At 36.5% G+C, this 23,536-nt stretch overlaps 1 protein-coding gene across 3 annotated transcripts in view; it reads right to left on the bottom strand.

Moving 5' to 3' along the window:
• Positions 1 to 1,450: 1,450 nt before the first annotated feature.
• Positions 1,451 to 23,536, bottom strand: part of LOC128222746 (carboxyl-terminal PDZ ligand of neuronal nitric oxide synthase protein-like) — a 26,136-nt gene continuing 4,050 nt past the window's right edge. For all 3 annotated transcript variants that reach the window (XM_052931856.1, XM_052931857.1, XM_052931858.1), the window contains exons 2-11: positions 23,436 to 23,536; positions 18,866 to 18,937; positions 18,106 to 18,198; positions 7,979 to 8,037; positions 7,361 to 7,469; positions 6,914 to 7,067; positions 5,293 to 5,444; positions 4,160 to 4,378; positions 3,717 to 3,851; positions 1,451 to 3,328 (exon numbers count right to left, since the gene is read on the bottom strand). The exon at positions 23,436 to 23,536 is cut by the window's right edge and continues 18 nt beyond it. In XM_052931856.1, the coding sequence (XP_052787816.1) occupies positions 2,372 to 3,328; positions 3,717 to 3,851; positions 4,160 to 4,378; positions 5,293 to 5,444; positions 6,914 to 7,067; positions 7,361 to 7,469; positions 7,979 to 8,037; positions 18,106 to 18,198; positions 18,866 to 18,937; positions 23,436 to 23,536 (2,051 nt within the window). In that variant the 3' untranslated portion in view covers positions 1,451 to 2,371. The remainder of the gene's footprint in view (positions 3,329 to 3,716; positions 3,852 to 4,159; positions 4,379 to 5,292; positions 5,445 to 6,913; positions 7,068 to 7,360; positions 7,470 to 7,978; positions 8,038 to 18,105; positions 18,199 to 18,865; positions 18,938 to 23,435) is intronic.

The raw sequence follows: 23,536 nt of genomic DNA, 5'->3' as shown, positions 1-23,536 counted from the left end.
TGAATACGCATGCGCCATTCTTCGAGGCACACTTTGATAAATTTGTAATAGTGGAAAACATCCTTCGTCTTTGAACTCTATAACACTGCAGACTATATATTATTATATCTTCTACCTAAAGGACTCTTTAGATGTGAATTATGGATAACACTAAACAAAAGAGATTTTGAAAGTGCACACATGTTTTATGTTAAGTTTATACAAAAGTTGTCAAAACACACGTGTACTGACTTTGCTCTTGCCTCTATTGGTATGATGTGTATTGAGACAATAATTGACCAAAAGATAAACAATTTCTTGGACAACTGTGTACATTTTCTGAAAATACCTTGCAAAACAAGTGTTACATCAGTGACTAGCAATAATTTGTTGTTGTTGTTTTTAATTTTGATATAATTAAGATATGGGATTTATTTCAGATGTCTTCTGACTTCTTTAGAAGTATGAATACAATTATTACTCAAATACGTCCTAATACCGATTTTTAATTGGGTTGTGTCTTTCCAAATATGTATGAAAAGCAATACTGAAACGACATGTATTTTAACGTGAAGAACGGGACCGTATTGCACGTATCCAAGTCACATCTCTTGTAGGTACTTGGTGTGGACACTCTGTCCAAGTTGTGGCTGATGCGTGATAAGCCACGTATGGCTAATACAATACAGGCTGAATAATATCATGCGACAGGAACGTCAAGAAACTTAATATTCAAAGACATTGTAAATGTGCTTTCATATGTGACAATATTACACTACACAACCTGTGTTACTGTCTTAAAAATACAGGCAGCGAATTTTGTTGTGTTTACTAACAAAACAGAGGCTTGCGGAATACACTGAATGTATTTTAAGCGTAACTATTACGCAATGTTTTAAACTGCATTCGACGATATACTCGTACATAGATCAACAGAAAATCACGTAGTGTTTGCTTGAACTATGTCTTGCTTATATTATTAGCATATACCTATATTAACAATGAGTACTATGCACTAAGGGAGTATTTAGTTATTGTTAAAACATTGTTTTGTGTTCACTTTGAAGTATCTATAATTTCTTGTTTATTTTTGTTAGATTCTTAATAGTGGTTAACCCTTATAGAAGTTAATAACTTAAGCATGATTTATTTTTAAAACTATATACACGATATAGCTGATACTAAGTTATTCTCACATTGTAGTTTCTAGAAAATTCGATTTCGTGTCTAGATTCTCAATTGAATTGAAATGATACTCATTAAAATTGAGATACTCGCGTCTGATTTTTTTTATATATTTCATGGATGAAATAAAAATAAAAGGTTTTAAAATAAACCAAGTCGTTAATTCTTTTTAATCGTTAACTTTTGCTGTTTTGTTCTGGTTTTCAGCTAGAATGTTCTATACGCATACTGACTACTATTCAGCAAATAATTACATATAAAGGATGCATTTCAATAGAAACACTAACCGATTTGTTTGTTTTATTAGTCTTATATAATATTTCTGCACAATTATGTACAATTTTGGCACATCTTCTATAGTGTGTGTTTACCTCAACCTTTATTTTGTCTAGTGGGTGAAAATATATATAATATTTTTAAAATATTTACACCTTTTCTCATTATATACAGAAAGGAAATGAATAATTGTCTATGCAAATCAAACAGCTAACTCGCAATAGGAATTAAAATATACATTCGAACCCCGTTGGCTCGAAATTGCTTGGCTCGAAATTGCTTGGCTCGAGCTGGATGTAAAGGACCGATTTCTTTATACTGAAGGTAAGCATTTCCGCTTGGCTTGAAATTTTCGAAGTTCAAGGTATTTTCGCCGCACCCTGGAAATTCGAGCCAACGGGGTTCGACTTTAGCTCTAACAATAGTTAACTTCTCGTTCTTATATAAACTCTTCTGTTCAGCACATTTTCGGTCAGCTACAGCATCAAAGCGCAATCTTCGAAAAGAAATCCCATCACTATCTAAAGTATTAGGCCGTTTATTTTTTTTGGAATTTAAGCTATATCTTAAACATGAGAAAAAATGATTATTTGAAAAAATGAACACAATCATATATCATATTTACATTCCAAATTTGCTGATTCAACGGCAAATTCTAATGTGCGAATGATTATGCGACAAATAAGCACTTTTACAAGAAGCAGTATGACAAACGTAACGACGCCTTGTTCCCCTTGAATTTTAAAGTTATTTTTACAAGTCAATTTATCAAGTACATAATATTTTCACTCTACAAAATTAGTGAACGCTTCATTTATAGTTCATTTCACGAAACTATTGTGCGCTTCATTTAAAGTTCCTTTCACACTCAAAATACACCGTTCTGAATACAGCCAAACTTTCATCAGCTGCATATAACATATGGGCTAATTCAATCATCGAAATCGACATCCTCCAGACGACTGGGCGGCGGTGGTGGCGAGGGAGGCTGTGTTAACCCCTCATCGTAACTCTCAGTATTGTCCTCGTCTGAAAAGCTACCGCCTCTTTGTCGTTTGGACTGGTCCAAGTACTTTTGCATCAGAACACGATCTGCCGCTAGATTATTGAAGTGGTATTCTAGTTTTGGTTTAAAGACTGTACCAGTCTGTCTTATTTCTCTATTGTCTGTATACGGGACAATGTTCCTGTGGTCATCATATGGCACAAGAGATTGAATCGTGTTATTGTCCGCATCATCCAATGTGTGGCTGTTCATACGTGTGTTGTTGTTAAGAGCGTTTGAGTTAAATGTGTTTGTGTGTGAGCTGCTTCCGGTGTGCGAAAAATAATCGCTATCTGTGAAGTTAACAATTCCATCTTTTACTGAATCGGTATCGGAGTTTGATGAATTGCTCGAATCTTCCGATATTTGAGAATTCCTGTAGGCCCCATAATTACGAAACTCGGGGGGAGGTCTTAGTTTTGGAACTTTGTCCACTTTTCCTTTACCTCCTTTGCCATTTGCATCAAAAACAACTGGCTCAACAATATCCTGATCACAAATATCCTCCTTGCTCTCAGTAAAAGGATTGCTATTCACAATCGCAGTCATTTCAAAACTCGTTTGCTGGAACTTCACGGGAGTACCATAACCAAAACTATACTTCATTCTTTCGTCCGCAGTCATTGCCCAAAATGGGAAGTCAGGAGGAGAGAAAGATGCTCCTAGCGATTCATTAGACATCTCTCGGTGACCACTATCTGGTGAGTCTGTATCGAACATGAGTTTATCGTGCTCTGTGAGAGAGTAGTCAGGGCTTGCAATGCCTTCTGGGTCGAATGCGACGCCACGGGGAAGATACACTGGCCCGCATTGAGGAGTTGTTGCGTCCGGCATACAACTTTCCTGGGAAAATAGTACATCAGCTTTACAATTTTACAGAACTGTTATCTCATGTTCTTAAATAGATCAGAAGGCAATTGAAAAGATTTACAAATTCCTTCTTATTCATATCTCTGACTCACTTCAGTCTTTTAACTGGGAAACCGGAGGTATATACTACTTTGTAACAAATCATATGTTTCCCTTTAAAATATACCACTAAATTAAAACATCATAACTTCATACATCTGTATAAAGAAGAAAAGCGTTTTATGCCGGAAAGCATGTGGAAAATGCACTAATGTAATAGCATAGCAGCATAGCATTGTTTATTTGACCAAAAGGGGCGATAAATGTTTCATTTTATTTCTTTATAGTACGCAATTGTCCAAGACCATTAAAAACTCCGTACCCCAGCCGAGATTGGCTGCATCCGTTTCGGACTCGAGTGTGTTGCCTTGAATTCTACTTCCTGCAAACGACCGAGAATCTGGTTCATGTGGTGCAATAAGTCTCGGTTCTGTAGAAGCAGCTGGTGGGTCCTCGCCTTCGAAATGGGAAACCATTACATTCTAATTAAACGTAATACATACATCGATAATTTGAGTATGAATTTAACTAGCTGAAAGTTTATTTATAATCGAATTTAATGGGAGTAGATTTATATCCAACATTCTATACTTGGTAACCCATTTATATAAACACTCACCAGACATTGCATCAACAACACACATGGTCAATTACATCCGGCATCACATCCAAATTTCTAAATTACCACAGAATTTTGCGAGGTTCTAAGATTAATAAATTCATTAACATTTGTGTTTTGTGTTGCATTTTTGTGTGGATATTTACCTGTGATTCTATTCTAGCTGCAGTTTCCGCCGCCAGCTGTTCTTTCAACAACTGCACCTGCGCCACAGCCACCTGCGTCTGCTGCTGATGATGTTCCACCTGCTGTCTGAGCAACTGCGTTTGATGGCGGGACGTGATTGGATGATCCGGATCCATGACGTCATCGTCTATCAAGGCCGGAGAGTTGATAGGGGAAGTAATTGTTGTGCCACCGACTTGCTGTAAAATATTGTTTAAGGCTTACTAGTATACACTTGCTGTTGTCGAAAGATTAAGTATTAAAGAAAGTGTATAGATTTTGCGTTGAGATCTCAGTCAATTCTTTGAACAAAACTTTATTAGTTGGATATCAAAATAATGAAGATACCGCCCAATTAAGCCAGGCAATGAAATCCATTGGTGAGGGATTTGCTAATTGGCTTGGAAACAAACTTCAAAGAGTGTTTCCTTTAAGAACCGTTTTTAACGTTTAAGTGCAGTGGTTTAAGTGTACGTGGTTCTAATTGTGTGACAATGTTAATCATTAAGGAAGAAAGAGATATTTACGTTTACATAGATGGTTCAATGTTGTAATAGGACTCAATACCGATCTGAGAAAGCTAATGTGTTAAGAAAGAAAAGAAACTTCAGGTCGACCCGTAAAATCCAAAACATATAAATTGTGTATGGTATCTACATTCAGAAGTCGTTCACAGATATATTTAAGACTTAAGATAGGAATGATTACGGACAAGAATAATACTAAATTTAAAGAACTAGGTGGTCAGAAATGATACAGTGTCTGGTTTTGTATAAGACTAAACAATTTATTTTAAGAAAGAAATATGGTTTACATATTATTTAATCTGGCCAACATAACCCGTTATAGATTGTTTGGTCTAAGCTGTTGAGTTATAGGAGGCTGCTGAGCCCTGTCTGTTAGAGGCAACACTCTGTCCGAATATAGACCAGCATGTGCCTCCTTCTGCCTCCTTAGACTGGATTGCTTCGAGTAAGCTGATTTTTTCTTTATTTTGTTGATATTAATTACATATAAACTTAATATAGCTGGCATTTGGAACATAAACATGAATTTTACATAATTATTGCAGCATGTTGAAACAAGAAACATATTATTTCTTAAAATCAAATACCGGTGATGTTCTAGCCATCTGGTATATGATATTCTGTGCCTGACGGATGGCAAGGTCGTTAGGGGGCGTGGCCTTCTCCTTGACGAGGGACGAGTTGGAATCCCGCAGATTCTGTGTGGAGCTCAAAGGCGCTTTGTCTTCTATGTCTCGACCTATAATAAAAATGCTGACCTTGGAAATACGTTATGGATTAAGTTAAAGCAAGATCGACCGCAGGGAAAACGAGAAAAATATCATAAATGAACACATTGCTTTTCACGGAACTAGAGACAACTCAGGAAGGCTTGATGACCTGCCAAATAGATAACCCCTTTCCAAACTTACTAAACCATACCATCTGATATATCTCATTTGTCTTCGTCCCGATATAAAAACATCACTCTGTACGAATATCCATTTTATATCCCCTGCGTTTCCTATTTATGATGGAAACATGCGTTTTTCTAGCATATAAAGTTACACTGTTTGGCAAAGTTACATTTTTTAGATAATCTTCTACTAAGTTAATAAAGCACTTATTCTAAAACAAAGTAATATATTATATATTTATATATCAATCTATATCAAATGAACGCTCTAGTATACGGGTGTACTTGATGGGGATAAAAAAAGCCGAAAATATGTTACTACGATATTACGCTGAAAAAGAGTAGAAAACATCTTTTTATGTATGTGTTTCTTATTGATATGTGAAAAAGAAAGGACAAAGAATATTACGCTGAAAAAGAGTAGAAAACATCTTTTTATGTATGTGTTTCTTCTTGATATGTGAAAAAGAAAGGACAAAGAATGGCATTATTAACGCACGAATAACCACACCGTGTGCTGACTATGGAATACATGATACAATAAATATGTGATTAAACTTGCAATAAACATTACGTTATCGATATTAAACACACCAGAAAGCGAGGCCAATAAATAAATAAAATTCCCAAAGGCGTCTGAACTTTTCCAGAAATTCCCTAATATCCAAACATGGCCAATCCTATACGGCAATGACAGCGTCTTACGGCTAATTTTGGGCTACTGTCAATTGGCAAAGAGTTTCGGTTAATTAACCATGAACTCATTACTGGAGTGATATATGTGCGAGATATCACGGTGTTTCATCTCAAATGAATTGCCGCGAAATTGAATCCTGAGGAAGGACACATATTTTCAAAGCTTTCTGCGTAGGAGAACTAATTCGATCTTTCGTGAAGCATGCACGTCATCCTTAAAATTCTACCCAAAAATAGTTAATCATACAATTGCAATTGGCACTATTCAATACGCTGCATACCATATTTGGGAATCGTCAGTTACATTGATGAAAATTTCATGCCACAACAACAACAAAAAAACCCAAAAAAACAAACAGAATAAGAATAATAATAAAAATCACAATAATTATTATAACAATAATAATAATAATAATAATAATAATAAAAATAATAATAATAATAATAATAATAATAATAATGATACTAACAATAATAATAATAATAATAATAATAATAATAATAATAATAATAAAAAAAAAATAATAATAAAAATGTGTCTCAAGATTGGGTTTAGATGACCCCGTCTTTTAAATCAATTTAAAGAAAACTAAAATAATAAAACTATTTTTTCTTACTTTTCTGGCTTTGTTTATCTGGCTCACTTGGTTGGCTATTGATGCTCTCAGTGGGCAGTTGTTCTTCTGGACTGGTTACAGACTGTGTCATGCTCAGTTTGTGACACACCTCGAACGCTTGTCCAATAGTTCGAACAATCCGCATGGCTTGCTCCTAAAAGAACGGCTGAGTAAATTATACAGCTAAACATAATGAACAAGAATAAGCCTCTATTTCGAAATGCAGTAAACTTTTTATTATATTGACATGACTTTAAATATTTTCACATTAGTTAAAAAACGAAAAAAACGTATTATTCAGCGACCTGAAAAATGCTGTTATTTGCACTTCTGCATTTTGAGATTAACTTCAGTTAGAAATGTCTTATTGAATTGAGTCTTATCTGAACACAATTAAATAACATCCGACGTGGAAACCATTTAAATGATCGCTGATATATGTCATACCTTCTTATATGACTTGAACACATTACATTTGAAGACATTGGTAGGCCCATCTCTAGCGATATAGCTCCAGATCTTCAAGTCTTGAGAGTCGTGGGATACGTAGAAAATTCTAAAACCAAACAATAGTATTTGCGTACTGGGCTCGAATTCATATTTGTGTTTAATTGAATCTAAGAGCGATGTAGATAATCGGATAAAATGTTATTAGTAATTGGCATATACCGTGAATGAAGTCAATGATGTTGAAGGTTAAATTCAGATGGATATGGAATACCAAGTGTGAGGTTATGGCTATATAATTAGTTTAAGTCCCCAGTAGACTCGTGGTAGAGCAAACTGTTCAAAGGCGATAATTCGATCATTTATCGGTAAAGCTATTTTGATGCGAGTTTGGTATGTTTTTGTTGTTTGTACATACAAATGTGGTCTTTGAACGTCAGTATCTCTTGTTCAAGGTCGCTGGGACCATTGCCTTGTGCCTTTGAGCTTAATTTATATTTGATGTATTTTGTCCCCGTAGTTTTTAATTGTACTACGAAATAAAATCAAAATGTTCCCGCTTGCCAAAAAAAGACACACAAGCCAACGAATTGAATAAGCAATCCCTTCGAAGCTTACCTATATATCGGGTGATGGACAATGACAAGTTTACTTTCATCATACCATTGTGGAATTTTCTGCAACATAACAAACAGAAATATACAAAACTATCTTAAAGGACTTTGTTCCACTAGCATCCTACTTCCAACTGGAATCTGATGAAATTATAGTAAAAACTTGCTATGTCGAACTCTCTTTACTCAATGGTCTGGTTATGTCGAACTTTTTACGAATGTATTGGGTTTAGTTAAACGTTTCTTTCGGTTATATCGAATGTTCGTTATCTCGGTAGTATTCCCCGAGATCCTAACGACTTCGATATAGCGACATTTGACTGTACATCTTTAACTTCGCATTTTGATGAAATAAAGAGCGCACATCTTCGTATTTGTCATTTCAGAAATAAGGGTAAGCTTTTCGTATGGCCGTTAGCACTAGATATGTCGTAAACTCAATTGAAGGAGAGAAAGTTGGAATAAACATTCAGAGTTCCCCAGTATTTTTATTTCATCTTTTGATGATATTAGGCAAATGAGGCTATTTGTATGCGGCGTTACTATCAACGCTGCGAGTCTATAAAATCAGTCGTTATTTGGACACTTAACGCGTTCCATATACATATAAAAACATTAGCGTAGGATTGGAACGGTGGACTGCGGAGGATTTTATTTCTTCTTGTGAATTGTGGGGGTATTCTGAAGTATGCTTTCAAATGAAGAATACAAACGTTCTTTAAGTTGTTATTCATAAAACAAAAAAAGTAAAAAAAATAACCGTCGAGTATGTTTTAATATGCTTGAATTCACTGTGCACACACTATGCTATCGTTGTTTCTCTGGGATAATAATTGCATTTATCTCTCTAAAAGCTGCACTCTTACAGATTTACCGTTTTGACAACTTCATCATTTTTTTTATCTTGGAATGAGGCAAAGTTTGCGTAAATATCTGCTAACCGGTGATATTAGACTGCTGACAAAAGATCAGATCGAAGATTTTCATATCTCCGTTTGAAAATTAATGTTTTATGGCTAACAGCGTTACTAACGGTTTAAGAAAAATGCATAAAACATCAATTTTCAACTTAAATATGAAAATCTGCGATCTGATTTTTGTTAGCAGTATTATGTCACTTATTTCCATGCATTTTCGCATAAATTGGTTATTTCCAAGACAAAAATTAAAAAAAAAAATGTTGTCAAAACGTTCAATTCGTGAGAGTGCAGCTTTAAAGTCGTTGTTAGTAAAAAGTCGAAGTAAGAAAAAGTATTTGTATTTAAAATTTCAAAATCAGTAAGACTACGGGGCCCATTTTTTCCAAAAATATTAAGTCCCTTATAAAAGTATTAAGCTAAGCTCACTTTTTTTGTATATCAAAATTTGCGTAATGTTTACTTTTTTAAGACTTTTTACACTTTAGACGGAATTATCTTTATGATAATTACAGTAAACCATTTTTATTAATCAAAATCCAATTTAAGTATGTATTTTGGTTAATTGAAATAAGCTACTTATGCCTGTTAAGCTTAAGAAGTTTCTAAAAATTGGAGCCTGAGTAAATAAAAGTTAAATACATTTCCAAGACGGAAATCATACAATCTATAAAATAATTTGCGTGATAAAAATATGACGTTCAAAACAACAGGAAACGAAGTGATAACGTCAGTTCAATACAAGCAGATCAGCCATAAAGCGTCTATTCGCTATTCCTTGGCGCCGACATTATGGCTTTCGGTTAAGGAGATTAAGATATCTTGTACGACAAGTCACGTGGGACCGCCATATTGATCAACGTTCTTATTCAATTAACACGCAAATATTCATTTACAAGCCTCTTGTCAATACAGTCCCGACAAAAAGTGACAGAAAATTCCCTGACTTTGGAAAATAGATTAGACCCAAAGGGGATCCGAGATGTATCAGTGAGAGTTTTACGCTTGTTGCTTTTTTTCTTCTTAACATTAGCAGATTTTATATAATACTTGACTCTACGAACAATTCTTTGTTTTCTAACTTTAGGTGGCAAACACTTTAAAGCACTTTATATCGCTGGTTTGAGTGTTTTGTTTTAAAGATTAAATGTACAGTTGAACCCCGTTGGCTCGAACTCGCTTGTCTCGAATTCCTCGTTGGCTCGAACTGAATGTAAAGGACCGATGTCTTTAAACAGACGGTAAGCCTCTTCGCTTGGCTCGAATTTTCCTTACGCTCGATGCGATTTCGCCGGTCCCTGCGAGTTCGAGCTAAAGGGTTTCGACTGTATCTGAATACGAAATATTTGTTTTATTAGCCGGGTAAAATAAATTGTGAATTGTTAAATATGACAATATTTGTAATCACATATGTTCAAACGGGGGATATGCCGTTCTTTCTTATGAATATCTCTTAACAGCCGTGATTTTGTCTAAAACATCTACCAAAGACATTTGTTGAAAAACAGAGGAAAAGCCGTCCATGGCTAGTAATTTTATAAATTGCAAGATTTGTGCAGCAGCGGGTGAGAAATTCAAGTTGAAACATCTGCTTCACTTGAAACATTTTCTTCTAGACATTTTGATTACATAAAGATATGCTTTATCTTGCAGAATCGACAGCCTAGCAACGGTGATTCATTTGTTTGTTATTACATAGCTTCTTTGTTTGCGAAATCTGCCAAGATCATGTCTTACGGAGAGCTGATCCATGTTGTTTTTTTACAAGGATAAATCATATCACTTAATTTTACTACATTTATCTTTTAGTGAACATCAAAAACATTATCATTGAATCATTAGACTTATCACGTTTTGATGACCCAAAAACCTAATGATATCTAATTCAATGTGTATGAAGTGCATGTAATTTAGCATCTCTGCCTGCGTTGACTCTTGCTTATCGTAAATTATTCGCTTGGCTTCTATAATTAAATCAATCCAGCGACTACCTCAAGGTCACGAACACATCTCTATGAACTACAGTCGAAATCCGTTGGCTCGATATCCAAAGGACCGGCGACTGTGCTTCGAGCCTCGCGAATATCGAGCCAAGCAGGAATGCTTACTCAAAGTGCAACAAAATCGGTCCTTTACATCCAGTTCGAGCCAACGAGGATATCGAACCAAGCGATATCGAGCCAACGGGTTTCGTCTGTAGTTCTGGCCCCAATATCACAAAACTACTAAAGCCATTTTAAAGTGCATTTTACCATAGAATATGTTGATTAAGGCATTTTGTCAAGATTCCGAGAGAACGTTTTAACAGCCAAAAATGTACTTGAGAGCAATTCCTTGTTTTTCAACAATTACTCCAGTATAGATTTTGCTACAGAATTAGTTTTCTTTGAAATATTCACAAAATATTTTTATTAACACATTCTAGGAAAACATAAATTATGTTTTCAAAAAGTATAAAAAACATACAAGAATTTGAAACATTCTATGTTTTATGTGATAAATTGGGTTGAGATTGAGTTTGAGATTTGTCTCGAGTATTTTTGTGATATTAGCGCCAGATGTTTGCTTCTTCACATCTCAAGTATACCATTATATTTGAAATGCAGGAATAAAGTGCATTTCAAGATTGTTTAAATTAAAAACTCATGCTCTGATGTTATCAATTATATCGAAGTTTGATTTTTTTAATATACGCTTTATAGGATAATTTTACTTTACTGGGCCGATTGTTCAGAACTGTCTTTAAGTTAATAACCTTGTTCACATAAGGACATCGATGTTGAATTTTAATTCTGTATTGCTCGGCAACTTTCATGGACACACCTTAGATCTGGGTCGATATCCATACAACTTCTTAAGTCACTTCCCTTCCTAAGTTAAGTCACTTTAGTCACTTTTAGTATATCTTTAGTCGTGTGAAATATTTTTTTTTTAAAGATTTCCCAAAATACATTATTTTCATTGACCTTATTAAAACAAATACTTTAATGTTAACACCATCATACATATATTTTGGTTTGACAATTAAACTTTAAAGAGGTCGACATAAGTTAGGAAATGACTTAAGGTGCTTTATGAATACGACCCAAGCAATATATCTAACAAGGTTCGCGACAACTGTCTCAGCTGTACATGATTTATTTAAACATATGAGCATGTCTTAAACTATTTCACCCTATTGAAGTAAACAATGATGTCGTCAACCACGTTGTTGATTGTAGCGATGTTCTGAATCATACGCCCGATGTCAAGGATTGTAGCGATGTTCTGAATCATACGCCCGATGTCAAGGATTGTAGCGATGTTCTGAATCATACGCCCGATGTCAAGGATTGTAGCGATGTTCTGAATCATACGCCCAATGTCAAGGATTGTAGCGATGTTCTGAATCATACGCCCAATGTCAAGGATTGTAGCGATGTTCTGAATCATACGCCCAATGTCAAGGATTGTAGCGATGTTCTGAATCATACGCCCAATGTCAAGGATTGTAGCGATGTTCTGAATCATACGCCCAATGTCAAGGATTGTAGCGATGTTCTGAATCATACGCCCAATGTCAAGGATTGTAGCGATGTTCTGGATCATACGCCCAATGTCAAGGATTGTAGCGATGTTCTGAATCATACGCCCAATGTCAAGGATTGTAGCGAAGTTCTGAATCATACGCCCAATGTCAAGGATTGTAGCGATGTTCTGAATCATACGCCCAATGTCAAGGATTGTAGCGATGTTCTGAATCATACGCCCAATGTCAAGGATTGTAGCGATGTTCTGAATCATACGCCAAATGTCAAGGATTGTAGCGATGTTCTGAATCATACGACCAATGTCAAGGATTGTAAAGAAGTTCTGAATCATACGACCAATGTCAAGGATTGTAGCGATGTTCTGAATGATACGACCAATGTCAAGGATTGTAGCGAAGATCTGAATCATACGACCAATGTCAAGGATTGTAGCGATGTTCTGAATCATACGCCCAATGTCAAGGATTGTAGCGATGTTCTGAATCATACGCCCAATGTCAAGGATTGTAGCGATGTTCTAAATCATACGCCCAATGTCGTAACGATGTTCTGAATCATACGACCAATGTCAAGGATTGTAGTGATGTTCTGAATCATACGACCAATGTCAAGGATTGTAACGATGTTCTGAATCATACGACCAATGTCAAGGATTGTAACGAAGTTCTGAATCATACGCCCAATGTCAAGGATTGTAACGAAGTTCTGATTCATACGCCCAATGTCAGCGACTGTAGCGATGTTCTGAATCATACGCCCAATGTCAAGGATTGTAGCGATTTTCTGAATCATACGCCCAATTTCAAGGATTGTAGCGATTTTCTGAATCATTCGCCCAATGTCAAGGATTGTAGCGATGTTCTAAACCATACGCCCAATGTCAAGGATTGTAACGAAGTTCTGAATCATACGCCCAATGTCAGGGACTGTAGTGATGTTCTGAATCATACGCCCAATGTCAAGGATTGTAGCGATGTTCTGAATCATACGCCCAATTTCAAGGATTGTAGCGATTTTCTGAATTATACGCCCAATGTCAAGGATTGTAACGAAGTTCTAAATCATACGCCCAATGTCAAGGATTGTAACGATGTTCTGAATCATACGCCCAATGTCAAGGATTGTAACGATGTTCTGAATCATACGCCCAATGTCAAGGATTGTAACGATGTTCTGAATCATACGCCCAATGTCAAGGATTGTAACGATGTTCTGAATCATACGACCAATGTCAAGGATTGTAGTGATGTTCTGAATCATACGACCAATGTCAAGGATTGTAGCGATGTTCTGAATCATACGCCCAATTTCAAGGATTGTAGCGATTTTCTGAATCATACGCCCAATGTCAAGGATTGTAGCGATGTTCTAAACCATACGCCCAATGTCTAGGATTGTAACGATATTCTGAATCATACGCCCAATGTCAAGGATTGTAACGATGTTCTGAATCATACGCCCAATGTCAAGGATTGTAACGATGTTCTGAATCATACGCCCAATGTCAAGTATTGTAACGATGTTCTGAATCATACGCCCAATGTCAAGGATTGTAGCGATGTTCTGAATCATACGCCCAATGTCAAGGATTGTAGCGATGTTCTGAATCATACGCCCAATTTCAAGGATTGTAGCGATTTTCTGAATCATACGCCCAATGTCAAGGATTGTAGCGATGTTCTAAACCATACGCCCAATGTCAAGGATTGTAACGATGTTCTAAATCATACGACCAATGTCAAGGATTGTAACGATGTTCTGAATCATACGCCCAATGTCAAGGATTGTATCGATGTTCTGAATCATACGCCCAATGTCAAGGATTGTAGCGAAGTTCTGAATCATACGCCCAATGTCAAGGATTGTAGCGAAGTTCTGAATCATACGCCCAATGTCAAGGATTGTAGCGAAGTTCTGAATCATACACCCAATGTGAAGGATTGTAGCGAAGTTCTGAATTATTGTAGTGATGTTCTGAATCATACGACCAATGTCAAGGATTGTAACGATGTTCTGAATCATACGACCAATGTCAAGGATTGTAGCGATGTTCTGAATCATACGACCAATGTCAAGGATTGTAGCGATGTTCTGAATCATACGCCCAATGTCAAGGATTGTAACGAAGTTCTGAATCATACGCCCAATGTCAAGGATTGTAACGAAGTTCTGAATCATACGCCCAATGTCAAGGATTGTAACAATGTCAAGGATTGTAGCGAAGTTCTGAATCATACGCCCAATGTCAAGGATTGTAACGAAGTTCTGAATCATACGCCCAATGTCAAGGATTGTAGCGAAGTTCTGAATCATACGCCCAATGTCAAGGATTGTAGCGAAGTTCTGAATCATACGCCCAATGTCAAGGATTGTAACGATGTTCTGAATCATACGCCCAATGTCAAGGATTGTAGCGATGTTCTGAATCATACGCCCAATGTCAAGGATTGTAGCGATGTTCTGAATCATACGCCCAATGTCAAGGATTGTAGCGATGTTCTTAATCATACGCCCAATGTCAAGGATTGTAGCGAAGTTCTGAATCATACGCCCAATGTCAAGGATTGTAGCGAAGTTCTGAATCATACGCCCAATGTCAAGGATTGTAGCGAAGTTCTGAATCATACGCCCAATGTCAAGGATTGTAGCGAAGTTCTTAATCATACGCCCAATGTCAAGGATTGTAGCGAAGTTCTTAATCATACGCCCAATGTCAAGGATTGTAACGAAGTTCTTAATCATACGCCCAATGTCAAGGATTGTAGCGATGTTCTGAATCATACGCCCAATGTCAAGGATTGTAGCGATGTTCTGAATCATACGACCAATGTCAAGGATTGTAGCGAAGTTCTGAATCATACGCCCAATGTCAAGGATTGTAGCGAAGTTCTGAATCATACGCCCAATGTCAAGGATTGTAACGAAGTTCTGAATCATACGACCAATGTCATGGATTGTAACGAAGTTCTGAATCATACGACCAATGTCATGGATTGTAACGAAGTTCTGAATCATACGACCAATGTCAATGATTGTAACGAAGTTCTGAATCATACGCCCAATGTCAGGATTGTAACGAAGTTCTGAATCATACGCCCAATGTCAAGGATTGTAACGAAGTTCTGAATCATACGCCCAATGTCAAGGATTGTAACGAAGTTCTGAATCATACGCCCAATGTCAAGGATTGTAGCGATGTTCTGAATCATACGACCAATGTCAAGGATTGTAGCGAAGTTCTGAATCATACGACCAATGTCAAGGATTGTAGCGAAGTTCTGAATCATACGACCAATGTCAAGGATTGTAGCGATGTTCTACATCATACGCCCAATGTCAAGGATTGTAGCGATGTTCTGAATCATACGCCCAATGTCAAGCATTGTAGCGATGTTCTGAATCATACGCCCAATGTCAAGCATTGTAGCGATGTTCTGAATCATACGCCCAATGTCAAGGATTGTAACGATGTTCTGAATCATACGCCCAATGTCAAGCATTGTAGCGATGTTCTGAATCATACGCCCAATGTCAAGGATTGTAGCGATGTTCTGAACCATACGCCCAATGTCAAGGATTGTAGCGAAGTTCTGAACCATACGCCCAATGTCAAGGATTGTAACGAAGTTCTGAACCATACGCCCAATGTCAAGGATTGTAGCGAAGTTCTGAACCATACGCCCAATGTCAAGGATTGTAACGATGTTCTGAATCATACGACCAATGTCAAGGATTGTAACGATGTTCTGAATCATACGCCCAATGTCAAGGATTGTAACGATGTTCTGAATCATACGCCCAATGTCAAGGATTGTAGCGATGTTCTGAATCACACGACCAATGTCAAGGATTGTAACGAAGTTCTGAATCATACGAAGTTCTGAATCATACGACCAATGTCAAGGATTGTAACGAAGTTCTGAATCATACGCCCAATGTCAGGATTGTAACGAAGTTCTGAATCATACGCCCAATGTCAAGGATTGTAACGAAGTTCTGAATCATACGCCCAATGTCAAGGATTGTAACGAAGTTCTGAATCATACGCCCAATGTCAAGGATTGTAGCGATGTTCTGAATCATACGACCAATGTCAAGGATTGTAGCGAAGTTCTGAATCATACGACCAATGTCAAGGATTGTAACGAAGTTCTGAATCATACGCCCAATGTCAAGGATTGTAACGAAGTTCTGAATCATACGCCCAATGTCAAGGATTGTAACGAAGTTCTGAATCATACGCCCAATGTCAAGGATTGTAGCGATGTTCTGAATCATACGACCAATGTCAAGGATTGTAGCGAAGTTCTGAATCATACGACCAATGTCAAGGATTGTAGCGAAGTTCTGAATCATACGACCAATGTCAAGGATTGTAGCGATGTTCTACATCATACGCCCAATGTCAAGGATTGTAGCGATGTTCTGAATCATACGCCCAATGTCAAGCATTGTAGCGATGTTCTGAATCATACGCCCAATGTCAAGCATTGTAGCGATGTTCTGAATCATACGCCCAATGTCAAGGATTGTAACGATGTTCTGAATCATACGCCCAATGTCAAGGATTGTAGCGATGTTCTGAATCATACGCCCAATGTCAAGGATTGTAGCGATGTTCTGAACCATACGCCCAATGTCAAGGATTGTAGCGAAGTTCTGAACCATACGCCCAATGTCAAGGATTGTAACGAAGTTCTGAACCATACGCCCAATGTCAAGGATTGTAACGAAGTTCTGAACCATACGCCCAATGTCAAGGATTGTAACGATGTTCTGAATCATACGACCAATGTCAAGGATTGTAACGATGTTCTGAATCATACGCCCAATGTCAAGGATTGTAACGATGTTCTGAATCATACGCCCAATGTCAAGGATTGTAGCGATGTTCTGAATCACACGACCAATGTCAAGGATTGTAACGAAGTTCTGAATCATACGAAGTTCTGAATCATACGACCAATGTCAAGGATTGTAACGATGTTCTGAATCATACGACCAATGTCAAGGATTGTAACGAAGTTCTGAATCATACGACCAATGTCAAGGATTGTAACGATGTTCTGAATCATACGACCAATGTCAAGGATTGTAACGATGTTCTGAATCATACGACCAATGTCAAGGATTGTATCGAAGTTCTGAATCATACGACCAATGTCAAGGATTGTAACGATGTTCTGAATCATACGCCCAATGTCAAGGGATTTTATTTTTGTACCATTACACAAGATCACTGTTAGATTAGTTACATTGCTGTAATTGTCCTTGATGTTCCCACTACATTTTAAAACAACCGTACGACACGAAGTAATTCACGAAGTGCGGGCGAGTGATTGCCTGTACCCGCTTCCAAGAATTGATTCATCTAAATTAATTAATTGAAAGTGTATTTGTTTAGACCCTGTGTTCCATAAAGTGAAACACATTCAATCAGAGTAAACATACAAAAAGTAACGCGTTCAATCAGAAGATATACTTAACCAGATGTATCTCACGTGCAATAGAATGCAACTAATTAATAAAAAAATGGTTCTAAACTATTTCTCAAAATAAAAATAAACTTAAACTCAGATCTACTGCACAAGGACATGTCCATCAAACATGATTCTCATATAAAGAAATATATAGTCAAATTCCGACCATTTGATGGTAATCCGTTATATCCATAAGTACATTACCTTCTTTTTCTTGCAGATTGCCACTCGGACACCCTCTACAGAAATGGTCAGGTCCACTTTTCGTTTTTTGATTGCCTTCGCCTTGAATTCATACTGCAATTATCGGTTATTATTGTACAGTTATCCATACAAACATTCCTTAAACAAGTTTTTAAAGGGTTTTTATTAATAGAAGGTTGTAGGTGAGGTCAACAAATGAAACAGTTTGGGCTATTTTTCTTTTTGTACATAAAACCCATTTCTGCATTGTGGCAAAAACAAAAATGGCAGCAAATTTATACACATGTAAATAGGGCATATTGGATTTTTTTTATACCAAAACATACTTGTTATATCAGGCGTCTCTTTAATTCATTCATATGTGAGTAACTCGGGCTAGCTCTAGTGTATTCACTTCACTTCGGCTTTGCTTAATTTAAAAAAAGTCCTGGACCTAACTGTACATGGAATAATTAGGACAAGGTTTCATACGATGCTTTTTGACTACCTTTGACAAAATATTTTAATTGGAGATGTTGCAAAACACTTCTTGTAACTGTGTTTTTGCCTGTATCTACCCGCACACGATGAATTTAAAGATGACCTTTAAATTTTATGTGGACGGGACGACACTTGCAACTTCTACACACATCTAGATGACGTCACACCAACACCGTATATCACACGTTCACGTCCAACAGCGTTTTGCAACCTCTCATGTATTACAAGGCTTAACTTTTAAGTTCGGAGACGCATACTTCAGTGTCATTTAGATACATACCCTTATCCTTCGCATAGCGGCAACAATTTCAACTCGACTGTTCGGTCTTGGAACATCAAGGGTGCCAATGTACTGGAAAGCAAAAATTCACAATGAACTATTAAAACTGATATTGTATCTGACAGTCGTAACCAGCTTATTGGTATATTGACCACCTTCCTGAATTGAATGCGAGATGTGTATCAACATAGTTGTACGCTTTATCTGGATTCTTTTCAGTTCATTTTATGTCAGGAGCGTATATATTTACATTTTTCTCCAGACCAAAAACTGACACAGATGAAAAGTCTACCGAAAGTTTACAGAGTAAAGTTCTGATCAATTTGTCCCAAATATGGCACAAATATTGAACCAAGATAAAACAACAGTAGACTTGTCCAATAGTTTGACATTAGAGACGCCATATAGTACAAGACAAGACGAATTACCGAACAATTATAACATCGATAGGATGACCCGATGTTACTTTCAGTAATGGATTGGAGGAGGCACAGACTTGTTGTGTATATATGTAAGCGAGACATTGCAGACTAGGGCAAACGCCGAATTGAGTAATTCAAAGGAGAACTTAAAAGAAATATGAGCGAAACAGTATCATAATTAGTTCTAGGAAAGTTTTAATTTTGTGAGTATAAGTGTATCCATATGTTTGTCACTTGTGCAATATGTAGTGTAGTAAATCGACATTACAAAAAACATTTACAGAGACATACTGTTTAAAAAATGCACTATTTACATATTTTAATACGAAATAAAGTGTCGCAAATCATTAGGAGTTTTTAAACTCAGAAACTTACGGCTGAAACCCTTCAACCATTTCTTTCAAGTCCATGATTTTGAAAAACGTTATAAACGTAATACAGCAAAACACTGTAGCGTTATTGGTTGTTTGACATTGGCACGTGATGAGTATATGAGTCCTTGCGTGCGAGTGAATAAGATTTCATTTTTTTCCTAATTTGTTTTTGGCTTTACCGGGTTGGGTTCGCTCCCCACTACAATCAGGGTTATTATAAAACTTTAACTGTATTTTATTCTGCAATTTCGTTATCAAAGAGTAAAATAATTACAATATTATTGTAATCAGAAGCATTAGCGGGAAAATTATTTTTGGTGCCAAAACATGAGCCAGTCTCTTTCAAGGCCCTGAAGAAATAAGTAATCTCCAATTATTCTTTTATCAACATTGTGCCATAAACGAGTGTATGTGCAGTACAATGTGTCCTACACATTGTGCCATAAGCGAGTGTATGTGCAGTACAATGTGTCCTACACATTGTGCCATAAGCGAGTGTATGTGCAGTACAATGTGTCCTACACATTGTGCCATAAGCGAGTGTATGTGCAGTACATGTGTCCTGCATATTTCAACAGACCTTGAAGTTTATTCACCAATGTTTCGTTTGCCTAACCGAACGCATATGCTACATTGGCAAAACAACTGGTAGTACGGAGACATTTCTCTTTTATTTCTGAAAGGCGCCATGATTCTATTATTTATTATTGGCGTGTAAGATTGTAACAGTAGAAGCAAGCGTCCTTGCTGTAAGAAAGTTATATCGTAATACAATTAACGAACGGAGAGGCTGTGAGTGGTATGTTGATGAAATTTGTTGTTTGTCAGCAATGTGGGAATGGTGCTGGCAAACTTAAGAGTGTATTAAGTGGATATGTGGATGAGCAGATAAATAAATAGCAGAGACAGAAGCGCTTATAAATGCGGTTTATGCGGTTGAAATAGAAGTGATGAGTTATGTTTTTATCGCGGAGATAATTAAGAAGAAATTAATGGCTTATGTCGTTCAACAACTCGTGTGTTTAAAAGTGTTTGAAGTAAGCAAAACTTGCATAATTGGCATATTACTTCTTGATTAAGTATGCGGGGATTCTTTCATCTAACATTTCTCTCTAACTAGTCAAAACTTTACTTTTTTAACATTATTAATACAAAATACTTAATAATATTTTGTTTATCAACAAATAAAACTAATGGAGTGCAGATGAAAGGCGAATCGAAGAAGCCATTAGCATAACTCATCAAGTCAAATCACGTGCATCAGTCTGACAGGTACTTATTGTTCGCACGTTATCCCGTCCATAATCACATCGTTACAAGGTGATTGTGGGAACTTCGTGCACAGAAATGTCGCGCTTAATTAGTAATATCATAATCCTTAAACAAAAGTTCTTTTAATGTTTTGTCTAGTTATTTAGAATTAATGATACGCACTTAGAGGAAGACACCTTAAATTAGTCCTGGGTATATTTTGGTCTGTCATCGGGCCTTTTCCTGAAGAGTCATTTTGATTTTATGTTCAAAAGTGTAGCTAAGGTTATATGTCTATTCATAGAAACAGTAACAACTGGTCGTTACACCGGCTCTACACAGTTCCTGATGTAAACCTGTCACCGAGCGTTCAGAAAAGGCGTTTGTATTTGGTTCCCTGCTTATAGTATAAATTTAATCTGCGATGTAATATTGTTACAAAACACACTAGTTTTCTTTTTAGGCGAGTGTTAGCTTTATCTGAACTCAGGGCTGACTAAAAATGGAATTTTGTAAAACAGTGGAAATGTCATGATAAGCATGCCTTCTTAAATAGCAATTTATATGTAAATATGGTGGATATTTATAGACATTAGAAAGACAACTCAGATTGTTGCCAAAGCTAAAAAAATCTTGTAATATGTGTGTTTTCGTTAGAAAAACATGCTAAGGATACAAATTTTCAATACAGTTCTGTTTGATGTAAACAAAGCTGTAAATATTACCAAAATGAGAGAGAAAGATACCCGAATATCTTTATATCAAATATACTACCACATAATTACACTGTTTGCTTAAGTATTGACTCTTACCTTCTTAAGCAATATGTTAATCAGTCATTGGAAATTTTGGATTTTAAACCCTCTGAAATAATCTACAACCTATAATGTTATCGTTTTATATATGTTTAATTGAATGTATTATATCTATCATGTAATGAGGAGCACTTTGTGTTCAAGTTACTTAATGAATAAGTTGAATCTTGAATCCTGTTGTATCGCACTAAGTGCTATTGGGAAATAATGATTTCTGGATAATAATTTATTGCTATATCTGATGTCTGCGTTTTTCCAATGTCTATCAATGTGTTCTGCATTACATAAAAGGGACATTGATTTGTAAATATATAAATTTACAAATGGAAGAGAGTAATAGATCGTTTTCCATTAACTGTCTGTCTTGGAATGTCTACAATCGCCTTATATTTACAAGATGGTCTGGTATTTACATTTCGTTTTTATCTACATCTTAAAAACTCCTTATAAGAACATGCAAAAAGCATTCACTATCCCTTTTCAGCTGTGTTCAGGTCTATGGAGTACATGGCTGAACGAATGCATTAAAGATGGCAACCTCACTTAGATCTAAAACTGAACTGAATTCAAGTACAGATACCCAGATAGAATGTAATGTTATTGGCGTTTTCTATTTCTATTATACAGTGTAACTTACTAGGGCATGTTCAGTAGTGAAAACATTGAACATAGGTCCTGTTTCGAGGCACAATACTCGTCTAATCATACAATGAGCGAGAGGCACACAGAGTTTAAACACCACAGACAGCCCATACTAGCATCTAAGCACCCCTGGGTTGAGACCACGGATCCGCCACTACAGACCATACATGCATCGTTATATCAAAAAATGTCGAGGAAACCGCCTTGGAATAGTTAGTTTAACAAGGGTTCACTAGCTGTGTTGTAGGGGGTGGGGTGAGTTAAACGGCGTATGGTGAAACTACGGAGACAAGCCCAATGGTCAAACAATTAACTGTTGACCCGGTTAAGAAAGTCCAGGCCCAGCAGACACAGCATGTTCAAACATTATAAAAAGTCCATCAGAATGGTTTACCAATAATTGATGAGAATGCCGCTTTGAAAATGTCAGTGAAACACGAGTTTACTGGAGCACGAGTTAATTAGGGCAGGGGTAGAGGTGGTAAACTAGTTAAAGTTTGAACTACCCCCCCCCCCCCCCCCCATAGATATCATTTATTAGATTTGTTGTAGCTAGAGCTTACTTCAAGTGGCTTTGACTAAAAACGAAATGTTCAATTTTGTATTGACGGTATTTACCTTCATCCTTGAATGTAAGTGGTTAACTTAATATTAATTTCCGAAACGAGAATATATACCAATATGTTTATAATTTGAAATGGCAGCATAGTAATTGTTTAGTTTAGTGAAATTCGATTGAATGACTAGTCATCCAGGTGGAATTGACATACCCGTTAAACTGTTTTAACCAGTTATTTAATGTTGTCAGAATGTGTTTACTGTTTACCATTTATAGGTAATCATGACTTTACGAACAGCAGAAATACTCCCAATATTGTTATTGACTGTAAGAAAAACAGGGAACAACCGACGACTTTGAAATTTGCCTCGTTTAATTATTTTGCCAAGATCAGATGTTCCTTAAACAAAGACAATCGATTTAATTTTTTAACTCAAACACCTAGAAGAATAAGTGGAAACCAATATAACATATGTATTATCACCATTGAATATACTAATACCTTACCTTTGCCTGGAAGCTGATTCCATGTTGGAAGGCGTCCTCGTTATGTAGCGGTATTCGGCTGTCATACCCGTCGTCAGAGACCAGGTCATACTCTTTCTTCG

This window comes from Mya arenaria, chromosome 17 (genome assembly GCF_026914265.1).
Source record: "Mya arenaria isolate MELC-2E11 chromosome 17, ASM2691426v1".
Lineage (NCBI taxonomy): Eukaryota > Metazoa > Mollusca > Bivalvia > Myida > Myidae > Mya > Mya arenaria.
Note: the sequence above shows the minus strand (reverse complement) of the source record. Positions and strands in the feature narration are given on the sequence as shown.